This window comes from Chlorocebus sabaeus, chromosome 26 (assembly GCF_047675955.1).
Source record: "Chlorocebus sabaeus isolate Y175 chromosome 26, mChlSab1.0.hap1, whole genome shotgun sequence".
In the NCBI taxonomy this organism is placed as follows: Eukaryota; Metazoa; Chordata; class Mammalia; order Primates; family Cercopithecidae; genus Chlorocebus; species Chlorocebus sabaeus.
Window position 1 is genome coordinate 35,953,869 of NC_132929.1, and position 20,410 is coordinate 35,974,278.

General features: G+C 42.6%; 1 protein-coding gene across 1 annotated transcript in view; it reads right to left on the reverse strand.

The window, feature by feature from the left end:
• The window catches only part of ANXA2 (annexin A2), a 47,678-nt gene that overhangs the window by 12,051 nt on the left and 15,217 nt on the right, over positions 1-20,410 (reverse strand). Inside the window, exons 3-5 of the mRNA XM_008016395.3 lie at positions 19,555-19,654; positions 4,585-4,679; positions 994-1,107 (exon numbers count right to left, since the gene is read on the reverse strand). Of these exons, the coding sequence (XP_008014586.1) occupies positions 994-1,107; positions 4,585-4,679; positions 19,555-19,654 (309 nt within the window). The remainder of the gene's footprint in view (positions 1-993; positions 1,108-4,584; positions 4,680-19,554; positions 19,655-20,410) is intronic.

The window sequence follows — 20,410 nt, forward strand, 5'->3', positions numbered from 1 at the left end:
GTGTTGCAGTAACATACATTTATGTGCGTACATCCATTGCATTTATATAAAACTTGATGTTGGCCAGGCACGGTGGCTCACGCCTGTAATCCCAGCACTTTGGGAGGCCAAGGTGGGCAGATCACCTGAGGTCGGGAGTTCGAGACCAGCCTGACCAACATGGAGAAATCCTGTCTCTACTAAAAATACAAAATTAGCCAGGCGTGGTGGCACATGCCAGTAATCCCAGCTACTTGGGATGCTGAGGCAAGAGAATCACTTGAACCCAGGAAGCAGAGGTTGCAGTGAGCGGAGATCGCGCCATTACACTCCAGCCTGGGCAACAAGAGTGAAACTCCGTCTCAAAAAACAAAACAAAAAACTTGATGTTTTAGGTATGCACAAAGTTCAGGAGGTTTCCAATCTAGAATTTTTACTTAATTTAACCAAAAATTCCAGGTTCAAAAGAACTTTGCAAAAGAAAAACATAAAAGATAACGTGAGACTTCACACAGGTACGGTTCAGGTACGATTCATCATCTGAAATTACCCCTTATGTGCACTATGATGTTCTGATTCTGCCCGAATTTGAAACAAATGGTACTGACAGAATATGGGAGGAAGAAACACCCACGAAAGGATGGGCAGAATTTGCAAGCTTCACTTAACAAAAGATGAGTTTTTTTCTTGCCTTAATATCACAACATATCTTTTTAAAGAAGGAAGTGTAATCAAGGAAGTCGTTTTCCCAAATGGTATTCCAATTGCCCAGGTGCTGAGTAGTAGCAGCTGGTAACTGACTTCTCAGCATCATAAAATTTCTTTACAGTCTTAAAACAAGTAATTGAAATATTTTTGGTACAAATCCTGAGACGTATAACTTCAGTTCATTTTTAAAAAATGGTTCCAAATGAGAATTCAAGAAAACTGAAAATCACCAAATTACACTCAGAAAGCTGTAATTCACAAAATTAATAGCAGATTTGACAGAGATGACATCTCACATGCATTTACCTTCATGGAAGCTTTTAGCTCAGAAGCGTCATACTGAGCAGGTGTCTTCAATAGGCCCAAAATCACCGTCTCCAGGTGGCCAGATAAGGCTGACTTCAGTGCTGATGCAAGTTCCTTCAAGAAAACAGGCAATCATGAGGAAAATATTTATTTTACTTTAAAACTGGTGAGTAAAACAAAAGTAAAAGGGATCTTTTTGTGAAGCAGGTTGTGAGTCTGTGACCACTCCAGAGTCTTGGGTCAAACGCCCTCAAGTGCATTCCCTTCAACAGACCCAGATCTCAGAAACATGAACATCAGGCTTTGCTTTAACAAATTCCTTAAAATCCAAGTTAATTTTGCCTTCTTCCCCAGTCAATAAACGGAAACTGGAGTCGTATGTGATTCCTCAGAAAGCTGTGAGAGTGCAGGCACTTTGCAACATGCTTGAAAGCGGTAACACCCCGTGGAAGGCAGGACACTTTCCAAGATCAAGGCCCCTGCTAAGAAGGAGGTGTTTGAGCAGGCAGCCTCCTGGGAAGCAGATCCTGTGGCCTCCTGATATACTGTAAAAGACACGGGGGCAGCCATTCCAGCGGCAGCTCCTCAAAGTCTCCAGAAGGAACCAGAGGCCCCAACACAGTTGGAAGTGAGGTCATGAAACCTTCCTATGCAAAACACTGTATCTAATACTGAGAAAATATCTCTTTGTCCACACCAAACTGGGACCGTGTTTAACAGAAGTGATAGGAAACTAACACTTCCGAATTGGCCCCCTTGAATTCGCTGCTGCATATAATTTCTTAAGGGTTCCACTGTCACCATGAACACAAAAATTTAAGTCAGAGGTCTGGTCAGCACCCATGTATGTAGACAGACACCCCAACTCAATGGGGCTTTTAGCGATGCTTCCTCGGGCTAAACTTCCTACAAATCATGGCTGATGACTGAAATCTCCTACTGAAATAATGTTCTTCTTTTCACTTTTTCCTTTCTCTTCTCTCTCTCCTTTCTTTCTCTTCTTGCTTTCTAAGAGCACCCGTGGCATCTACAAAACTTAGCCCCTAGAGGTACTTGCAGGATACGAGAGGTGATTTGCAGCCTGCTTCAGAGACAACCATCTTGAATCATTCGTGATATCAAAAGTCTTAGAAGGATCTTAGAAGTCATCTGGCCCAAGCCTTTCGCCACCCATTTCCTCCTGCTTCCCAATGTCCTGGGAACACATGGCACTTAGGAGAGGACTGTAAAAGCAATAGCTCCCAATTATAACACCAGTCTCCCAGTTTGGAACTTTGAGGTTAGGTAACTCCAAACTTAGCCTACCCTTGACACTCCCCTCTACCCATTCTCTGTTCAAACCTCAAATAGCATTTGGGCACCTACTGACTACTTCTACTTCTATTCTAAACTCCTTATAGGCGTTCAACTTCCTGTTTCTCACAATGTCCAGCACAGAGCTTTGCATTTAACAAAAACTAAACAAAAACTCCAGAAATGTATGATAAACAAAACATAACCATTCCCTGTAAGAAGAAGCCTCGCATCTGGCGTCTGCTAGAACATGAAAGAATCGTAAAAGCAGCTGTCTGTCCCAGCTCCTCTCCGCTCTGCTAGCTGGGCCCAGGTTCTTCAAGCTCATCACCTGGGCAGCCGCAGCCCATATCCCTAAAGAACTCTGCAACACAAATCTTCCTTATTTCACAGACTTTCTTTATTTCACAAACAGCCGATTGCTTCACTTGAAACTATCTCAAGCAGTTTACATATCTTTTATAAAAGATACATAATTCTCCCTGGCCTAAGGCTGAGAGTCAAGAATTAGAAGGATGGTGAGCTGTCCCCAGCACACAGCAAAGCCTGTGAGATCTTGGGACCTCATCGTAATTCTGGTAATATCTTCTCTCCAAGAGGGTACATGGGAGCTTTGCTCTCCATATATCTAATCTAAAACCAAGATCTAGGTTTTGGGTGTGGTGGCTTATGACTGTAATCCCAGCAGTTTGGGAGGCGGAGGTGAATCATTTGAGTCCACATGGCAGAAGTTGCAGTAAGCTGAATCATACCACTGCAATCAAGCCTGGGTGACAGAGCAAGACCCTGTCTCAAAAAAAAAAAAAAAAAAAAAAACAGATCCAGGCTTCTATGTTTGTGTGTACACACCCAAATGTATTCCAAGACCAGACTCTGTCAGTGACAGCCGAAAGATCAATTTTTTTGCATGCTGTCCAGAGATGAGCCTTCTGCTCCAATGGGAACTTGGCTCTAACCAGCTCACACAACCTCTTGGGAAGCTGGAGAAATAAAGCACTCCTCTCTGCGCCTCACTACAGAAGATTAACATACATCTAGTGAAAGAAGAATTTTAATGCACGTGAGATGAAAGAAGCCAAATGCTTTCCTATTTGTGTCCTTTCCAACTGTTTAGAGTGTGGGGAATGGAAGTGTAGCAAGGCTTCACCTGCAACTCCCAGGACCCTGCTGGTGATGTCAATCCCAAGGGCAGAAATGTCTCTTCTAGAATCCTTCCAGCTCACCTCCACTGTGGCTACGAGTGAAAGCCATAAGTCAGATGGGAGCTGCAGGAAGCCACACTTACTGCACTGTCCAAGAATAAATCAAAAGCTTTTAATAGCAAGAAGTTAAAAATAAAGCAGCACATCCTTAAAAATAAAATTTCCTAAAACTGACAAAATAAAGGACGAACACGCACTGGTTGTTTCTTAACCACTAGTGGACAAGCAAAGGGAAAAAGCACACAAAGACCCTTTAAATAGTAGGAGCATGGCATGTTGAAGATAGCTTTGCAAACCAAATGAATTGCCAACTAAGCCCACTCGTTGCAAAACGCTTAAGAATTCATGTGTATATTGTTTAAATGAGAGGAGCTTGTTAGGATCAACACTCAGTGGAGGCTAGTGTCCTAAAATTAAATTAGAAACATCTTATCCAGAACCAGCAGAAGTCAGAAAGATGAAACGGAGTTGCTACATGTAGAAAACTGAGCACCCTGCCTGGCCTAAAGTAAGCACTCAATAAATGGTGCCTGTTGCTGTCGTTCCCTATTTCTAACTTTCTATTCCCAGAAGTTCTCCCTCCAGGTAGCCTGGGTTGGAGGAGGGTACTGTCCTTATACAGGAGCTCCCAAGCACTCTAAAGCGAGCATGACCACCTGCGCTCTGCCTCCTCTCAGATCAACGGTGGCATTAGATTCTCATAGAAGTGCAAACCCTACTGTGAACTGCACATGCGAGGGATCTATGTTATACACTCCTTATGAGAATCTAATGCCTGATGACCTACAGTGGAACAGTTTCATCCCAAAACCATCCCTCCCCCTCCCATCCGTGGAAAAATTGTCTTCCACGAAACCGGTCCCCGGTGCCAAAAACGTTGGGGATAGCTGCTCTAAAGGCCACATGTGTTTGTGTGTCGTGCACACACACACACATGTGCAGTGACTCTTACAAGGATTTAAAAACAGAATCTTAGATATCCAACGGTCCCAGAAGTCTTTGCTCATGACAGCCACAATTCATGAAAAGAAAAAGCAATGTCTGAGGAAATAAAAATTCAACAAGAAATGCCCTCCATCCTTGGAATTGCCTGTACCTTTTTGGTCCTTCTCTGGTAGGCGAAGGCAATATCCTGTCTCTGTGCATTGCTGCGGTTGGTCAAAATGTTGACAATGGTGACCTCATCCACACCTATGGAAATACAAGTTGTTAATCGTTACTCAACCGTATACTCTAGTGTTTTGGGCTTACATAGAAGGTGTCAAGCAGAGTTTTTCAAACTGAAGTTTATATACTGTTTTTCAAACGGAAATACCAAGACACCAAGATTTGTTCCAGCTCTTTTGTCAGCATCCTCTACCTAATCTGTACACTCTCTTTCCTTTTTTTCCTGAGAGCCTCAAACCTCAAGCTTAAATGGACCTTTTAAATATTTGTGGTTTAAAAACTATTTTATTCATAAATTGGTTTCTGGAATCAACAGTAGGAGGTGCATATGTGGGGCTCTGGCAGTCAGATGGAACAACAGAGATTTAGTAGGATTTTAAATGAAGGTCCCCAAATTGCCATTTAACTCGGGATTTAATAGAGAGTAACTGCAAACTGAATTAATAGAGATAATTATTTATATTTATTGCAGGATTATGGCTATATAAGCTGCTAGGTATAATTTCTATAATTATAAAAACTGTCATGACAAATGAGTCAGATTTAATATGGCAGTTGTATTTTCATAGCATAATTGATTAATGCAATCATACTTATTGAAGACAAAATTGTTTTGTAAGGAAAATAAACGTTCCACTGCTTTTAATCTTCAATAGGCAATTTTAATAATCAATTTTATAACTTTATTAAAAAGAGTAAGTGTTTTAATCTAAATTAAATCTAAATTGGGAGTTTTGAAGTGCCACCAAAATATTTTAGTACCTATTTTAATTGGAACATGTGTATTTACAAAGATAAGCAATGCCTTCTGGTGTCTGAAAGTTTCCAATTTTATATCAGAAATACTCCTAACATGCCATTTAACTTAAGAAAGCACAGTTTGCAAATTCAGAATGTGAAAAGTCTCTCTCCTGACTGATTATTAACTTTGTCTAATAAAAGAAAGAGTCTTTGCCATAACCGGATAGGTAATTCTTGGGTGAGAGAGTAGAGTTGCTAAACCTACAAGGTCACTTGCAAACTACAAATGGCTTGGCCTGAAGAAAATCAGAGGAGTCCTGAAGAAACAGAAAGGTCAAAACTGTAATGCTTGAGACAAAAACAAACAGCAGATTGACAGAGGAAGTATTTTCAGTTCTCAAGTGTGTCAGACCAAAAAGTATAAAGTTAGAATTTCTAGGTATAAAAATAAATAACTTTTTAAAATGTATCTGCTCATTTCAAAGCAAGTCCATATCAATATGCTGGCTATCTTAACTGTAGCATCTATAACTTTAGCTCTGATTTTTAGAGTAGCCAAGGTAAACATAGCAATCCAATTGCTGGATATGAGATTCAGCTTCAAAGATGCTTATTTCAGCACTGTACATAATATTGAAAAGTAAAGTTAGGAAAAACACCTATGTCCAATAAAAGGCTGATTAAATGTTCTTTTTTCCATATAATGGGATACTATGCAGTCATTTTAAATGATGGCATAGAAGTATTAAATAATGTTGGAAAATATCCACAATATAGGTACTGTTAAAAAAAAAAAACAAAAGGTTGTAAAGCAGTATGCTCAGTATACTCTCATTTTTATAAAATGTGTATGCATGTATAAGAAAATATCTAGACATCTCTATATCAAAATTTTAATAGTTATCATCTGAGTGTTGGGATTATATATAATTTTAAATTTTCTTTCTTTTGATTATCTGTACTTTCAAAGTTCACCATAATGACCATAAATGGGTTTTTTTAAATACCCAGCGAGTGGTAGGCAGTCATTGCTCTAGAATCAACTAGTGACTTCAAGAGAGTCCCCGAATAGCTCTAAATACTTCAGTTAGAAGAAAACACAGTATGCATAATAATTAGGAATTACATCTATATAATTCTCTTCAGTTTCCAAACATCATAAGACAAGTTATCTTATTTAATCCTCATAACAACCAAGTGGGGATAGTGACTTCTCTATTTCATAAGTGGAGGCTCTAAGGCTCAGAGTGACTGCAGCCCATCCCTGCATGTGTTGTGTGTGCAAACATTTGTTCTCCCGGGGTCTCAGCTTCTATACTGGCACAAGTAAGGGGGCTTGAACAATGACCCCCATATTCTGCTTCCAGAAAACACTAATGGATATAATTTTAAACTTACATTTTGTTTCAATTAGGAACAGGCAGAAGAGATTAATTCAAAGACTCTAAAATATCCACAAAGTGGACATAGGCCCGAGCTGCTGTGCATGCATGCCTACCCACACATGTGTTCGCTTGTTTGTTTGCTCTCTTGCTCTCTCAAACTTCTATGACTCTAGCTTTATATCAGGAAAACCACTTGTTTATTAATGTGTTTTGCTTTGTACTTAATTTTATTACCCACCAACCGAAAATGCTGAAGAACCAACCACAAAACACAATTCTATCCTCTAACCTCAATTCTAATACTTTGAGAAGTCAACCTAGGGGTGGCTGGCCTGAATGCACACCAAGAACACTGACCCATGAAAAAGTATTCTCTCTTAAAAACAAATGCAAAGTCTGTGTTTGGGTCAGAATGTGGTTCCTGGCCTACCTGCATTAAAATCACATGAAGCATTCATTACAAACACAGTCCCTTGGGCCCTACCTGAGAACTAGTAAGTAAGCTCTCTAGAACTTGGGACCCAGGAAGCAGCACTTCAACAAGCTCCCCAGTAATTCCTTATTTGAGAATCACCAACAGAAAATGATAACCACGGGTGGGAAATGGAAACGTCTTGAGAAATCTACCTATCTAAAAGACTTTTGTGTTACTTCTGCCAACTGCTTTTGTGAGGTACAGGGTCGACTACAATTTTAGGGAAAGAAGTGCTTACTTTTGTCCAAACAACCCAGGTAAGAAGTAATATCTAAAGAGTTCACTCCACAAGCTGCGACGCAGTCCCACACTCTTAGTCAACGCAACAGCTTTCTGCCTTTTTTTCCATAGCAGCTAAGTGTCCAGCCAGCAGAGATAGAATTTAATCCAATTACTGGAAATCCCCATAAAGAGCCTGGGTGGTTAACCTGAATCTTACCTAGGAGGCAGCAACAACCATAGTCTGAAGGAATCGAAATGTATTTTACCTAAATTATTTACCAAGCTAACGGCCAGCTGAGAGGCAGTATCTAACGTGCTGGGACTTTACAAGTGAACAGCCGTAATGCATTGCACAAGTACTAACGCCACTAACTACAAGGAAATGAAATGGAGGCTATTTCTGCCAGTAGAAGACTCCCGTCCACCGCCCTGCCCAAGAACCTCACCTGCATCACCTATTTCTCCCATACCATTGTCTGCATGTTTCAAATTGAACTGGAAAGAGGAAAAAATCATGAAGCCAGGATCAACTGCCTAGTCAAAGCCACTTAAGTCATGTCCTATATTGCAATACCAAATACATGCATCTGCAAATGGGATTGAACTATCTTATCTCTAGAACACTGCTGCTTCCTCTTGCCCTGCTATTGTAATTGGTGAGGCCATTTATTCCTGTGAAAAATTGTTCAGTACAGGTTGAGGCTGCAAAGGTCATCCGGTTACTCACCATTTCTACCCAGGATGCAACTGAAGGACTCAGACGGAACCTCGAATACTTATGTCAGCACAATCATCATCAACAATGCACAGCCAGTGCCAGGACACCAGAAAAGCTCTAAATTCAATATAGTGCCAGATGCCCGGGAGATGGGGCTCTGCCTTCCTTGATTTATACTCTCTGACCTGTCGTGTTCCAGTGCTTAAGGAAGTGTTTGCTGGGCGGAAGGGCCCAGGGTCTAAAGAAACTGAGTGGGTGGGGCAAGGGCATAAAGAAGAAACAGAAAACCTGAATAACACTTCCTTTTCCATCCTCTTCCTCCTGTGTCTGATATGAGTGACCACAAAGTCATCTAAGCAAAGGCTCTCCACAAGGAAGAGTGATGTGGATAGGGTGATCCCACAGAATGTGGGTGAAAACATGAATTCTGTGATTCAGGCAGATTTTTTACAATTTTTTTTTAAAACTAATAGAAGTTACAGTTTTCCAACATTGGTGAGGAACCAAGACACAAACGTATTTGGCTCCTGATGGGAAACAGCACGAGGAAGTCTTTAAGCATTTACTCCTTGAACAAAAATAGCCAGCTAATCTAATTAGCTAACTACAACAATATTTTCAACACTTGGATCATGGGCACCCCAGAGGTCAGTCACTGTTCCAAATGCCAGTTAATCTGAAGCAACAGCTTTGCCAAGGGAATGCCACGGGGAGGTGCTGCTGACAGCAGGGTGCCAGGAGAAACCTGGGGGTCCTGGGTCCCATAAATCATTTACCGTATTTTTCAAGCATAGAGAACATTTGCAGTTTAAAATGATGGCTGCATCCAAAACCACAAAATCAGCCTCCTGGAGTTTCCTCCTCCTCTCGGCGGGTGGAAACCCCAAGTCAGCTCCAGCGCCTGGCATTCCATGGAAAATGTGTGTCTTTATTGTCCATGGCAAGGCACCAACAGCCGTTCTGAACAGGATGCTGACTCACATCTGCCGAGACACACTGAATGCACAAAGAAAATGGATTTGTGTTTGATGAAGGTCTCAGGAGGGTGGGGGCTGACTTGGAAAATAAAGGAAAACTGTCCAGATCCTCTCCTTACCTAGATTATGGGGAAGACCACGACTTAAGATTACTGAGCATACAAGTATCAAAGCTGAGAAAAAAACCATTTTACAAAAAGAAGGTCAGAGGCATGCCACAAAGAGGACAGCGCCACAGAGCCATGGGTGTGTACATGTGGACATACTTCATTTACTACAATAATAGTAACCTTTTGCCTTATTATAATAATAGTAACCTTGTAGCTCACACGTGTAATCCTAGCACTTTGGGAGGCCAAGGTGGGCGGATCACGAGGTCAGAAGTTTGAGATCAGCCTGACCAACATGGAGAAACCCTGTCTCTACTAAAAATACAAAATTAGCCAGGCGTGGTGGTGGCACATGCCTGTAATCCTAGCTACTCGGGAGGCTGAGGCAGGAGAATCGCTTGAACCCAGGAGGTCGAGGCTACAGTGAGCCATGGTTGTACCACTGTACTCCAGCCTGGTCAACAGAGTGAGAGACCAAATGATCCTCCTGCCTCAGCCTCCTGAGTAGCTGGAAGCACAGGCACTCACCACCAACGCCCAGCTAATTTTTAAAATGTTTTTGAGATGAGGTCTCCCTTTGTTGCCCAGGCCCTCCTGTCTGCTGGGATTACAGACAAGAGCCACTACACCCAGCCTGGCACAACAATCTTATTCCAACATTCTTTTCTCAACACTTACCAACATCCAGTATCTCAAATTCCCTCTGAACCAGCCTTACCTCAATGTGTTAAATAAATGTTTAATACATGTTTATCCTATGAGTCAAGTCTGTACCTTTTTAAAATTATACTCTGATACTTTTTCATACCACGCTCCACCATCTAGCTCCTATAAAGGATATGGGACAATAATGTGTCAAATGTGCAGAGAACTGGGCTGAAATTTTTACATACAAATGCACTTACACTTGGTAATCTGTAGGTAATGATTTTCCACCTGGTAATAATGCATGGCCACTAAAGGGATAACCCAGCTGAGGTTTTTTTCAACAGAAAGAGCTAGAAGACTCTCTTCTGAGGAGAGACATTACTAACTCGGCAGAGGGAGGTAGGCCTTCTCAACAAGCCTATTATGCCAGCCAGTCACCCATCTACTGGGAGAAATTTTAGGGAGAGGAAAACTCCCCTCTAGCCATAGGACTACCCAAAGCACCTTCAGCCATGGTGCTGGCCGGCCCGGAACCCCTGCTATCAAAGTTGCCCCTCTGGGTCATCCAGCACAAGCGAGCACTGTCTCCAGAGCATCTCTCACCAGGACAGGACACCCAGCTGGCTGACAGATGCCAGGGGAGGCCTCCAGAGAAATAGCAGCCACAATGTAGTGCCCTGGAAACTCCACAGGACTCAGACCTGTGAGATCCTGGGGCACATTAGTTCCCTCCCTAGGCCTAGATATCTCACCCCATAGAACAGAGATATGATAATACTGATTTTACCAGGATGCAGAAAAGACTGGCTGAGTTAACATCTAGAAACACATCTACTGCCTTCCTTCAGCTTCTCTGTCACAAGCCTGGCCCCTGCTTGCATTTGAATTTCTATCTGAAATATGGGGCAAAGAGAGAGAACATTTTTGCCATTGGCACACATGGATGAGTAGTCCAGTTACATGATAAACTCTGGCAGCTGCCGAGAGATGGGAGAGAAAGCAGGCTTTGCACAGGGTGAAAGGACTTGGTGCCTCTCCCAAGTCTGGCACGGCTGGGACACACAGTCCCAACTCAGGGAAAGCAGGGTTTACCTAAGTGCCTAAGAAGTGGTTTTGGTCCAAAAATCAAATTTCTTCTTTTTCCATTCTGCTTTGATCTCACTGCAACTGAGTTCCTTAGAAAGGATTTAAGGTATCATTGCCTTGGTAATCTCACCAGCTACTTTAATAATCTAGAACCTTCTCTGCCTTCCATGCAGAATTATATTTCTGAAATAAGCTACAAGACCAGCAGGAAAACACAAAGTATACCACTGCTCAAGGTCCAAATCAAATCGTCAGTGAAGGAACATACATAAAATGCAAGCACTGTATTGTGCCCCGTTACTCCGTCAGCCTCATGGGACAGAAAATAAAAAAATGTGAACAGATGCGAGAGAAACCAACATAGCCACCCTTAAGTCACTTGACAGTGGAGAACTTTCTTGGCGTTGCTGACACCAGATTAGAATCCAGTTACGGCCATTGTCCCTGGGTGAAACTGGTATTTGGATTTCCTCAGGGAAAAGAGGTAACAGTTTTAAAAAAAAAAAAAAAGAAAGAAAGAGCTGAAGAGAGGCAGGTGATGAAAGCTGATGCCTACAATTAGAAAAGCTCCAGGGACTCCTTTTCCAGTGTTTGATAGCTACCTGGCTCGGGTCTGGCACCTACATAGCTACATAGACAAATATCATTACAAAGAAAATCTGTGCTGGCGGAGTCAGAGTGGCTGTGACTCAGCACTGGCCTCTTTGTTCCCAGCACTGCTGTAAGATGAGAAGTCAGTCTAAAGTAAACTTGAACACAAAGAGAAAGGCCTCAACAACTGGGAAGAGTCCATTCCCTTCCAGGAGGGTGAGAAGGCCCTGGGCTACACAAGTCACAGAAGAGCTCACACTCAGACCTGTTCTTGGTTTAGCTCCTCACTTGCAGCCCTATGTTAAAGGAGAGAGGCTACTTTTCCCAGCCAGTCTGCCTCCTGGCGCCCTTAAGAGAATATTTCTAATTGTTCTGCTCAGCCAAATGAATATACCTGCTGTGCAGGTGAAACCAAAAATATCCATCCTGGCGTGTTCTGCAGTGGCATGGGATGTTAGTCTTTTGGCCACAGAAATCTTAAGCAGTTCTATTTTAAAACTATAAGAAAAAAATAAGTGCAAAACTTGGTGCAGTTATGCTTCCATACTTGCGCTTCTGAGAAAGGGGGAAAAAAAATCACCCGCTTTTGCATCCCTTCCGGAGAACACAAATACTGCTAAAATCAAAACTGGCAATAATAACAGGGCAACTCATTACCCTACCCTTCCAAAGAGAGACCAAAGCTGTACCAGTTTATTGGCACTTACACTAACTCTGGGGTTGTGCTGCTGCTAATTACAATCTATTTTCTGGAGTCTAGATTCATCCTTTTCTAATTTAGCTGACTTTCCTTTCTAGTTATTTGGACCCATATGGTAAACCATTCACAGCTGTGTTGTACACGCCACAGTATATATTTAACCCAAGGCCAATCTAAACCAAGAGACTCCTACAGATTAAGTCTCAGCAACCTCTTGTTAATTAAGCAGTATTACTACTTTTGCATGACTTTACTCAGTTTCTAACTAGACATAAATTAAGGTAAGTCGTCGAAAAGTCTACCTCAAGCCGGCGCATACACAAAACAATCCTGCATTTGGTTTAGGCGGCATAGGCAAAAAATACTGAGATGCCTTCAAATTAGAAACAAAGCAGACTTATTTTGATTTTCGGAGTATTGTGCTTCTCCCCCCTTCTCATAAGCACAGTATGTAGAGTATGATGAGAACACAGACCAAAAAATAGCTGGTTCTGCCTTCTCAGAAAAAGCTTGTTGATGCTGTGCACGGGCCCGGACCGAGAGGTGAGTGGGAACTGTGTGGATGTTTGAGGTGGGGAGGAAGGAGGCTGCATGCTCCTCAAAGAACAAAGGCAGAGGCGTGCTCCGTGGAGGGCCGTGAAAAGAGCTAGAGATGAAGCTAGAAAGACACTCTATAGGCCGGGCGCGGTGGCTCACGCCTGTAATCCCAGCACTTTGGGAGGCTGAGGTGGGCGAATCACGAGGTTAGAAGATCGAGACCATCCTGGCTAACACCGTGAAACCCCGTCTCTACTTAAAAAATCCAAAAAAATTAGCCTGGCTTGGTGGCGGGTGCCTGTAGTCCCAGCTACTCGGGAGGCTGAGGCGGGAGAATGGCGTGAACCCGGGAGGCGGAGCTTGCAGTGAGCTGAGATCCGGCCACTGCACTCCAGCCTGGGCGACAGAGCGAGACTCTGTCTCAAAAAAAAAAAGAAAGATACTCTGTAAAGGCTGAAGCAGGGAGGTCCCTTAGAAGACAGATACCATAGGTCGGGCATGGTGGCTCATGCCTGTAATCCCAGCACTTTGGGAGGCCGAGGCAGGTGGATCACCTGAGGTGAGGAGCTCAAGACCAGCATGACCAAAACGGAGAAACCCCATCTCTATTAAAAATGAAAAAAAAAAAAAAAAATTAGCTGGGCGTGGTGGCACGCGCCTGTAATCCCAGCTACTTGGGAGGCTGAGGCAGGAGAATCGCTTGAACCCAGAAGGCACAGGTTGCAGTGAGCTGAGATTGTGCGCTGCACTCCAGCCTGGGCAACAAGAGCAAAACTCCATCTCAAAGGAAAAAAAAAAAAAAGACAGATGCCATAACAGCTCACAGGAGAGGGGTGACAAGAGTTAGGGGAAGGGGTGAATAAGAGCCGCTTCCCAAGCACTGGAAAGTGATCCAGGACAGTTTTTTTTGTTTTTGTCTGCACACCTGGAGGTATATTCATTCAGTTGAGCACAGCAATTAGGAATATATCCTCTCGAGGGTGCCAGGAGGCAGCCTGGCTGAGAAAAGTAGTCTCTCTCCTCTAACAGAGGACTGTAAGTGAGGAGCTAAACCAAGAAGAGCAGGTGTGACTGACAGCTCATCTGTGAGAACAGCCTTCATGACTCCTGCAGCCATGCCCTGGCCATGGCAGGCAGTGCCCCCTAACAGGTCTCTGACCAGCTCTGCCCTCCTAGCCATCATCCAACTCCAGGCCTGCTCCTGTGCCCCATCCATGTACTCAACAACAGCTGATTAAGACTCCTCCAAGGTGGCCTGCTCCCAGCTCTTCTTCCTGAGAGTCCAGACCACAAGGAAATCAATGGAACGTCACATGGAGCGGGTAACATCCCGGCACACTCACATACACATGTAGACACATGGCTACCCCCATCTAGGAGAGAAAAAGGCCCAGACAGTCATCGTCACATGGTCCTTTGGCTTTTGTTTCTATCAACACTTGAGGTTTATACCGTGTCCTTTGATGTCAAGGAAACACCAGCTACTTAGTATTGTGTCTTTCCGAGGAAGGGTTTGAGGTGGGAGTGGGGCCAAGGTGTGGTATTAGCTTCTTAATGACACTTAAGGTAAAAGGCATTCTAAAAAAAGAAGGTAAGATCTTAATTAGCTCATTTTTAAGTGGTTTTAGTTATCCAGTATCTAATAATATCAACAAGAAGGAGAAAAGAACAAAAGGGTTGTTATCCTTTCCAATGAATGACTTCATTTTTGTTTTTAATTAAGTTTACTGCCTTCCACTATGAAAGTAATACAGGTCATCATAGAAAATTTGCAAAATACAGAAATACAGAATATACTGAAAGCACAAGAAAGGAAAATGATCAATTGCCCACAATTCCATATACAGGCATACCTCAGAGATACTACTGGTTCGGATCCAGATCATCACAATAAAGCAAATACAGCAACAATGTAAGTCACACAAATTTTTTGGTTTCCCAATGCATACAAAAGTGTGATTATATTATATTATGTAATAGCATTATGTGTAAAAACAATACATACCTAAATTTAAAACATACTTTTATTTCTAAAAAAATGCTGGCACAGATACATAAAGTGAATAGCATTGTCACAAACCTTCAATTTGTAAAAACTACAATATCTACAAAGTGCAGTAAAGGAAGCACCATGAAGTGAGGTACGTCTGTTTCCACTGCTAATGCCTTTTTTCTTTTTTGATTAAAAGAAATCGTAGGCCAGGCACGGTGGCTCACACCTGTAATCCCAGCACTGTGGGAGGCCAAAGCAGGAGGATCACATGAGGTCAGGAGTTCGAGAGGAGCCTGGCCAACATGGTGAAACCCTATCTCTACTAAAAATACAAAAATTAGCCAGGTGTGGTGGTGCACGCCTGTGGTCCCAGCTACTCAAGAGGCTGAAACAGGAGAATTGGTTGAACCCAGGAGGGTTCTATCAGGAGGCAGAGGTTGCAGTGAGTCAAGATCGTGCCACTGCACTCCAGCCTGGGTGACAGAGTAAGACTCCACCTCAAAAAGAAAAAAAAGAAAAAAAATCGTTGTGGTTGTGATCACATAGCATATACTATTCCATTTCCATTTCTTGATGTAACTGACACATTTAAGCTGAATGGATGTTAAAATGAGTGTTAGGAAAGTTACTGTGGTGATGGCTGCACAACTCTGCAAATACACTACTAAAAACACTGAAATGTACACTTTATATAGGCAAATCATATGGCAGATGAACTGTATCTCAAAAAAGATGTTGAAAACTATTGACAAACTTTATTTTTCCTATCTACGTTCTGCAGACATTCTATGTAACACAGGGAGTTACACATTATTTATGTACTATAGTTTTACTTAATCATTTACTTAATGATTATAGGGAAGTATACCTCAAGACATACTTCCCAAATAAAAGATGTATCTGGTTTTTCACTATCATAACCAATGCTAATATCAACACTGAGCTCTTATGAATGTCATATTCTTTCTTCGCAATAGTTTCCTAAAAGGATTTAGGGTTTTAACAATGCCAACAATCTAGAAATTATTTTAAAGGACCAATGGACTTGCAAAACCTAGTTACTCTCTAAAATCATTAAGCATCAAAAATAAGTTAAGTAGGCCGGGTGCAGTGTCTCATGCCTGTAATCCCAGCACTTTGGGAGGCTGAGGTCGGTGGATCACTTGAGGCCAGGAGTTTGAGATCAGCCTGGCCAAGATGGCAAAACCCTGTCTCTACTAAAAATACAAAAATTAGCTGGGCATGCAGGCACATGCCTATACTCCCAGCTAATTGGGAGGCTGAGGCACGAGAGTAGCTTGAACCCGGGAAGCAGAGGATGCAGTGAGCTGAGATTGTGCCACTGCACTCCAGCCTGGTGACAAAGTAAGACTCTGTCTTAAATATATATATATATATGTAAACAAATAAATAGGCCAGGAGCGGTGGCTCACATCTGTAATCCCAGCACTTTGGGAGGCCAAGGCGGGTGGATCACAAGGTCAGGAGTTCCAGACCAGCCTGGCCAAGACAGTGAAACCCCCTCTCTACTGAAAATACAAAAATTAGCCAGGCGTGGTGGTGCACACCTGTAATCCCAGCTACTCAGGAGGCTGAGGCAGAGAACTGCTTGAACCCAGGAGGCAGAGGTTGCAGTGAGCCAAGATCACAGCACTGCACTCCAGCCCAGGTGACAGGGTGAGACTCTGTCTCAAAAAAAAATGAATAAAAATAAAATAAATAAAAAGTGGTCCTAAGTGAAACTCACTGGACATTAAGTCTGGGGGAAAAAAAAAGGGAGATGGGGAATCTAAAGCTAGACCACAAATATGAGACTTAATAGAAAGTCAGTAAGACCACAGATGAACAGTGTTTTTCATATCTGAAAATAATTCAAGGCAATGAAAAAAATCCACTCCTCACAGGTGGGTGCTACATCATGGTGCCTAAGAACACAGGCCTAGGGGTGGACAGAGCTGTGTTCAAATCCCAGTTTGATCCAAGGCCAAAAGACCTCAGCCATACTAATCCTGACTTAAATCACCCAAAAACTGGGGATGACAGAATACTACATCAGAGGTTACTTTGAAGTTCACCTAAATGTTCCTGAAGTGCTTGGTACAATATCTGCCCACAATGAGCATTTCATAAATAGTTGCAATGATGATAATGATAATGTCAGCTGCTTTTGATCAAACTGGAATGTTGGAATCTAAGCCTTAGCCCTCCAGACGTTTCTGTCTAAAAACTAGAGTATTTTTCTACTAACTCCAAAAGGGCCTGAAGGTATTTTTATTACCATGAGAGTTTCAGCTGTGACCAGAGTTCATTTGCGCAATCTTTACATTCCAGTGCACTAAGTGCTTTCTCACGCAGGGACAAAAGAAGTCTTTGTCCCATGCTTGGGAAAAGCACCATCTTTGCTAGATGAGTTAACTGCTAAACTTAGGGTTGCTGCAATGGCATGTTGGGAAATCACATGAATCTAGGCACATCTAAATAGTGAAGTAGCATGGGTTTTAGGAAAGCAGACCACAAGGAGGTGGATGTGCATGTGTGTGCATGTGTGTGTGTGTTTTAAGGTAACATATTTTGAGTACCATCTATATGCCAGACATCGTGCTAAATGCTTCATACTTCACAACAATCCCGTGAGGTGGGAACTTTGATTAGCGCCCCTTTATAGGCAAGGAAACTCAGTTATCAGTTCCGGGTTTTCCGAGTCAGATGGCTAATGAGTGAGCTGTGGAGCCAGCATTTGAACCTGGGCTCACACACGTTCTCATCCACTATGCTCCACTGACTGGAACTGACTGTAGTGAAACAAGCCCTGCAGATTGTAGTTTAATTTTCTGATTAGTAACTTTTGGCAAGAACGGTCATTTAAAAGCATTAAAAAAAAAAAAAAAAAAGATTGGGCTGGGCGAGATGGCTCCACCTATAATCCCAACACGTTGGGCAGCGGAGGCAGGCGGATCACCTGAGGTCGGGAGTTTGAGACCACGCTGACCAACATGGAGAAACCCCGTCTCTACTAAAAACACAAAATTAGCTGGGCATGGTGGTGTGTGCCTGTAATCCCCGCTACTAGGGAGGCTGAAGCAGGAGAATTGCTTGAATCCAAGAGGCAGAGGTTGCGGTGAGCCGAGATCACGCCATTGCACTCCAGCCTAGGCAACAAGAACGAAACTCCATCCCAAAAAAAAAAAAAAAAAAAAAAAAAAGAGATTTTTTTTTTTTTGTTAAAAGTCTAATTTGGATGCTTCATTATTCTGCCCTCAGCTGTGCAGACAGTCATCTGGGGGGTGGTCCACAGCAACCACACAGAACATAAGGCTTCCCTGAGGCAGATGATGCAAATAAATTCTCACATCTTGTTAGAACCATAGAAGGTTAAATGGATTTTTCTACTCTCCTTCCTGTCTCTAGAAACAAGGTCACCAGATTCTACACGGTTTTAGGAAAGGTGACCATACAATGTATCCTCCAAAATAAGACAGTTCTGAGAGTGCAAGGTGCACTATTAGTAAATACGCCGGCATAAACCAGGACATCATCCTAGTTACAGGTTCCCAGGTCATCCTGGTTGAGGTTTCTCAGTCTTTCAATGAACCGTTTGTGAACTGTCTAAGTGTGTCAGTAAGCTAAAACGCTGTACATAGAAGAGAAAAATGTGACATGGCTCTTTACCTGGGGCATGAACCAGCAGCAGCTCTAACTGTGCTGGGTCATGTCTGTATCCCAATCTGGCCTCATGGTGAAAGAAGTGCTTTATCCAAGGGGGGAAAAGTGGAGAATCACAAAAGTCACCACAAGAACTGCAATATTTTTCAGGGGATGGGGCAACTCCAAGGATTGCTTCATTAATATAAGCCCAGAAAGTCTGAACATCCTATTTTGTAGACCCAGAAAACAATATAATGACAATAAGAAGCTCTTCCTCAACCCTAACCCATTGGCACTTTATTTGCTTTATTTCAAGAGGAGGGTTTTTATGCCTCCTGGTGTTCTCTTACTCCTAGAACTTGAGGAGATATACTCATTCTGACAGCTCTTCTAATTCCAGCTCCAGGCCTAAGGAGCAGCAGAACTTACAGGGGTTTAAAAAAAAAGTCTGAATTTTTCACTCTCTAGCTCAATCTAAGAGCAATGCAGTAAGATTTTCCCAGCATTTTTCCAGCAAATGTAATTAAATTCAAGGGAACTTGGAACAAGAAATGCCCTTAGGGACCACCATGACCAACTTCTTCCTTGCAGAAGAGGGACTGAAGCCTCAAAGTGAAGAGCTGCACCCAAACACATACCCCTAGGACCAGATCTGGCTCCCAGACTGATTTCCTTTAACCACTACTTGGTTTAAATACTATCTCATGTTGTAGATCTCGCCAAAGAGAAGAAAGTGTGGGTAGGGGAGGAAAGAAAGGGAGGGAGGGAGGAAAGAAAGAAGGGAGGGAAGGGAGGGAGGGAGGGAGGAAGGGCTGGAAGAAGGGAGAAAGAGAAAGAAGGAGAGAAGGAACAAAGGGAGAAAGGAGGGAAGGAGAGAAGGAAAAAGAAAGAAAGAAAGGAGGGAGAGAAGGAAGGAAAGGAGGCATGGGTTGAGCCAGGTCTGGATCCACTCCATTAAAGCTCAATGACAATTTCAAATTAGCAATGTATGGCAATTTGAGGGAGAATAAAGAGACAACCAAAAATGTCTCAGTAAGACCCTGACAAGAGGAGGACAAATGTATCACCTACCTTTGGTCTTGATGGCTGTTTCAATGTTCAAAGCATCCCGCTCAGCATCAAAGTTGGTGTAGGCTTTGACTGACCCATATGCACTTGGGGGTGTAGAGTGCTGAGGTTAAAAGATAAACATACTCAAATGACACACATTTAAAATTCTCTTGTTGAAATAACAATTCCTAATATGTTTTCCTATTGTTTTCTTTTAACAATTCAAATCATTCTCATACTAAGTAACTAGGTAGGTATTAACACACCATCACACTTCATGCAAGTAATTTCATTTTTTCTAATAAGAATTCTTCAAAGGCTCAGCTAGTTTAGAATATGCTGTCTCAATTTCAACTTTTCATCTTACTTTTCATGAGAGCTCAAAAGTAGACAATGCAAAGCTGGAGACCTGAAGCCACCACTTACTCAGGAAGGCTCTGAAGACCATTATACTGGGCTGGCAACAATTTGAAATAAGCTGAAAATATGGAAATGCCTCAATGACAAGAGTGTTTAGTCAAGTTCCTGCTACAGGCACAGGAATTTCTAGTGGGCTGGTGTTGCTGAGCTTACAATGCAGATCAATGATGGAAGCAGCTTCTTCCGCCTCTTTACTTTGGTCACCACTGTGGCACCAAAGTGGTCTGACCAGACGGCCCACATCCTCCTTGTGTTTCCTCCCCTCTCTCCTCTGTATCCTTCCCTCTGCCTTCGTTAACACCATTCCTTCTGCCTACCACCCTCCACTCTTGCTAAGATTTCTTATTGCCTTTTAAACCACACCCTCCTCCTTTCCCAATGCTTTGCTTTTCTTTTTTTTTTTTTTCCTTTTCTTAGGTATGATCTCACTCTGTTGCCCATGCTGGAGTGCAGTGGT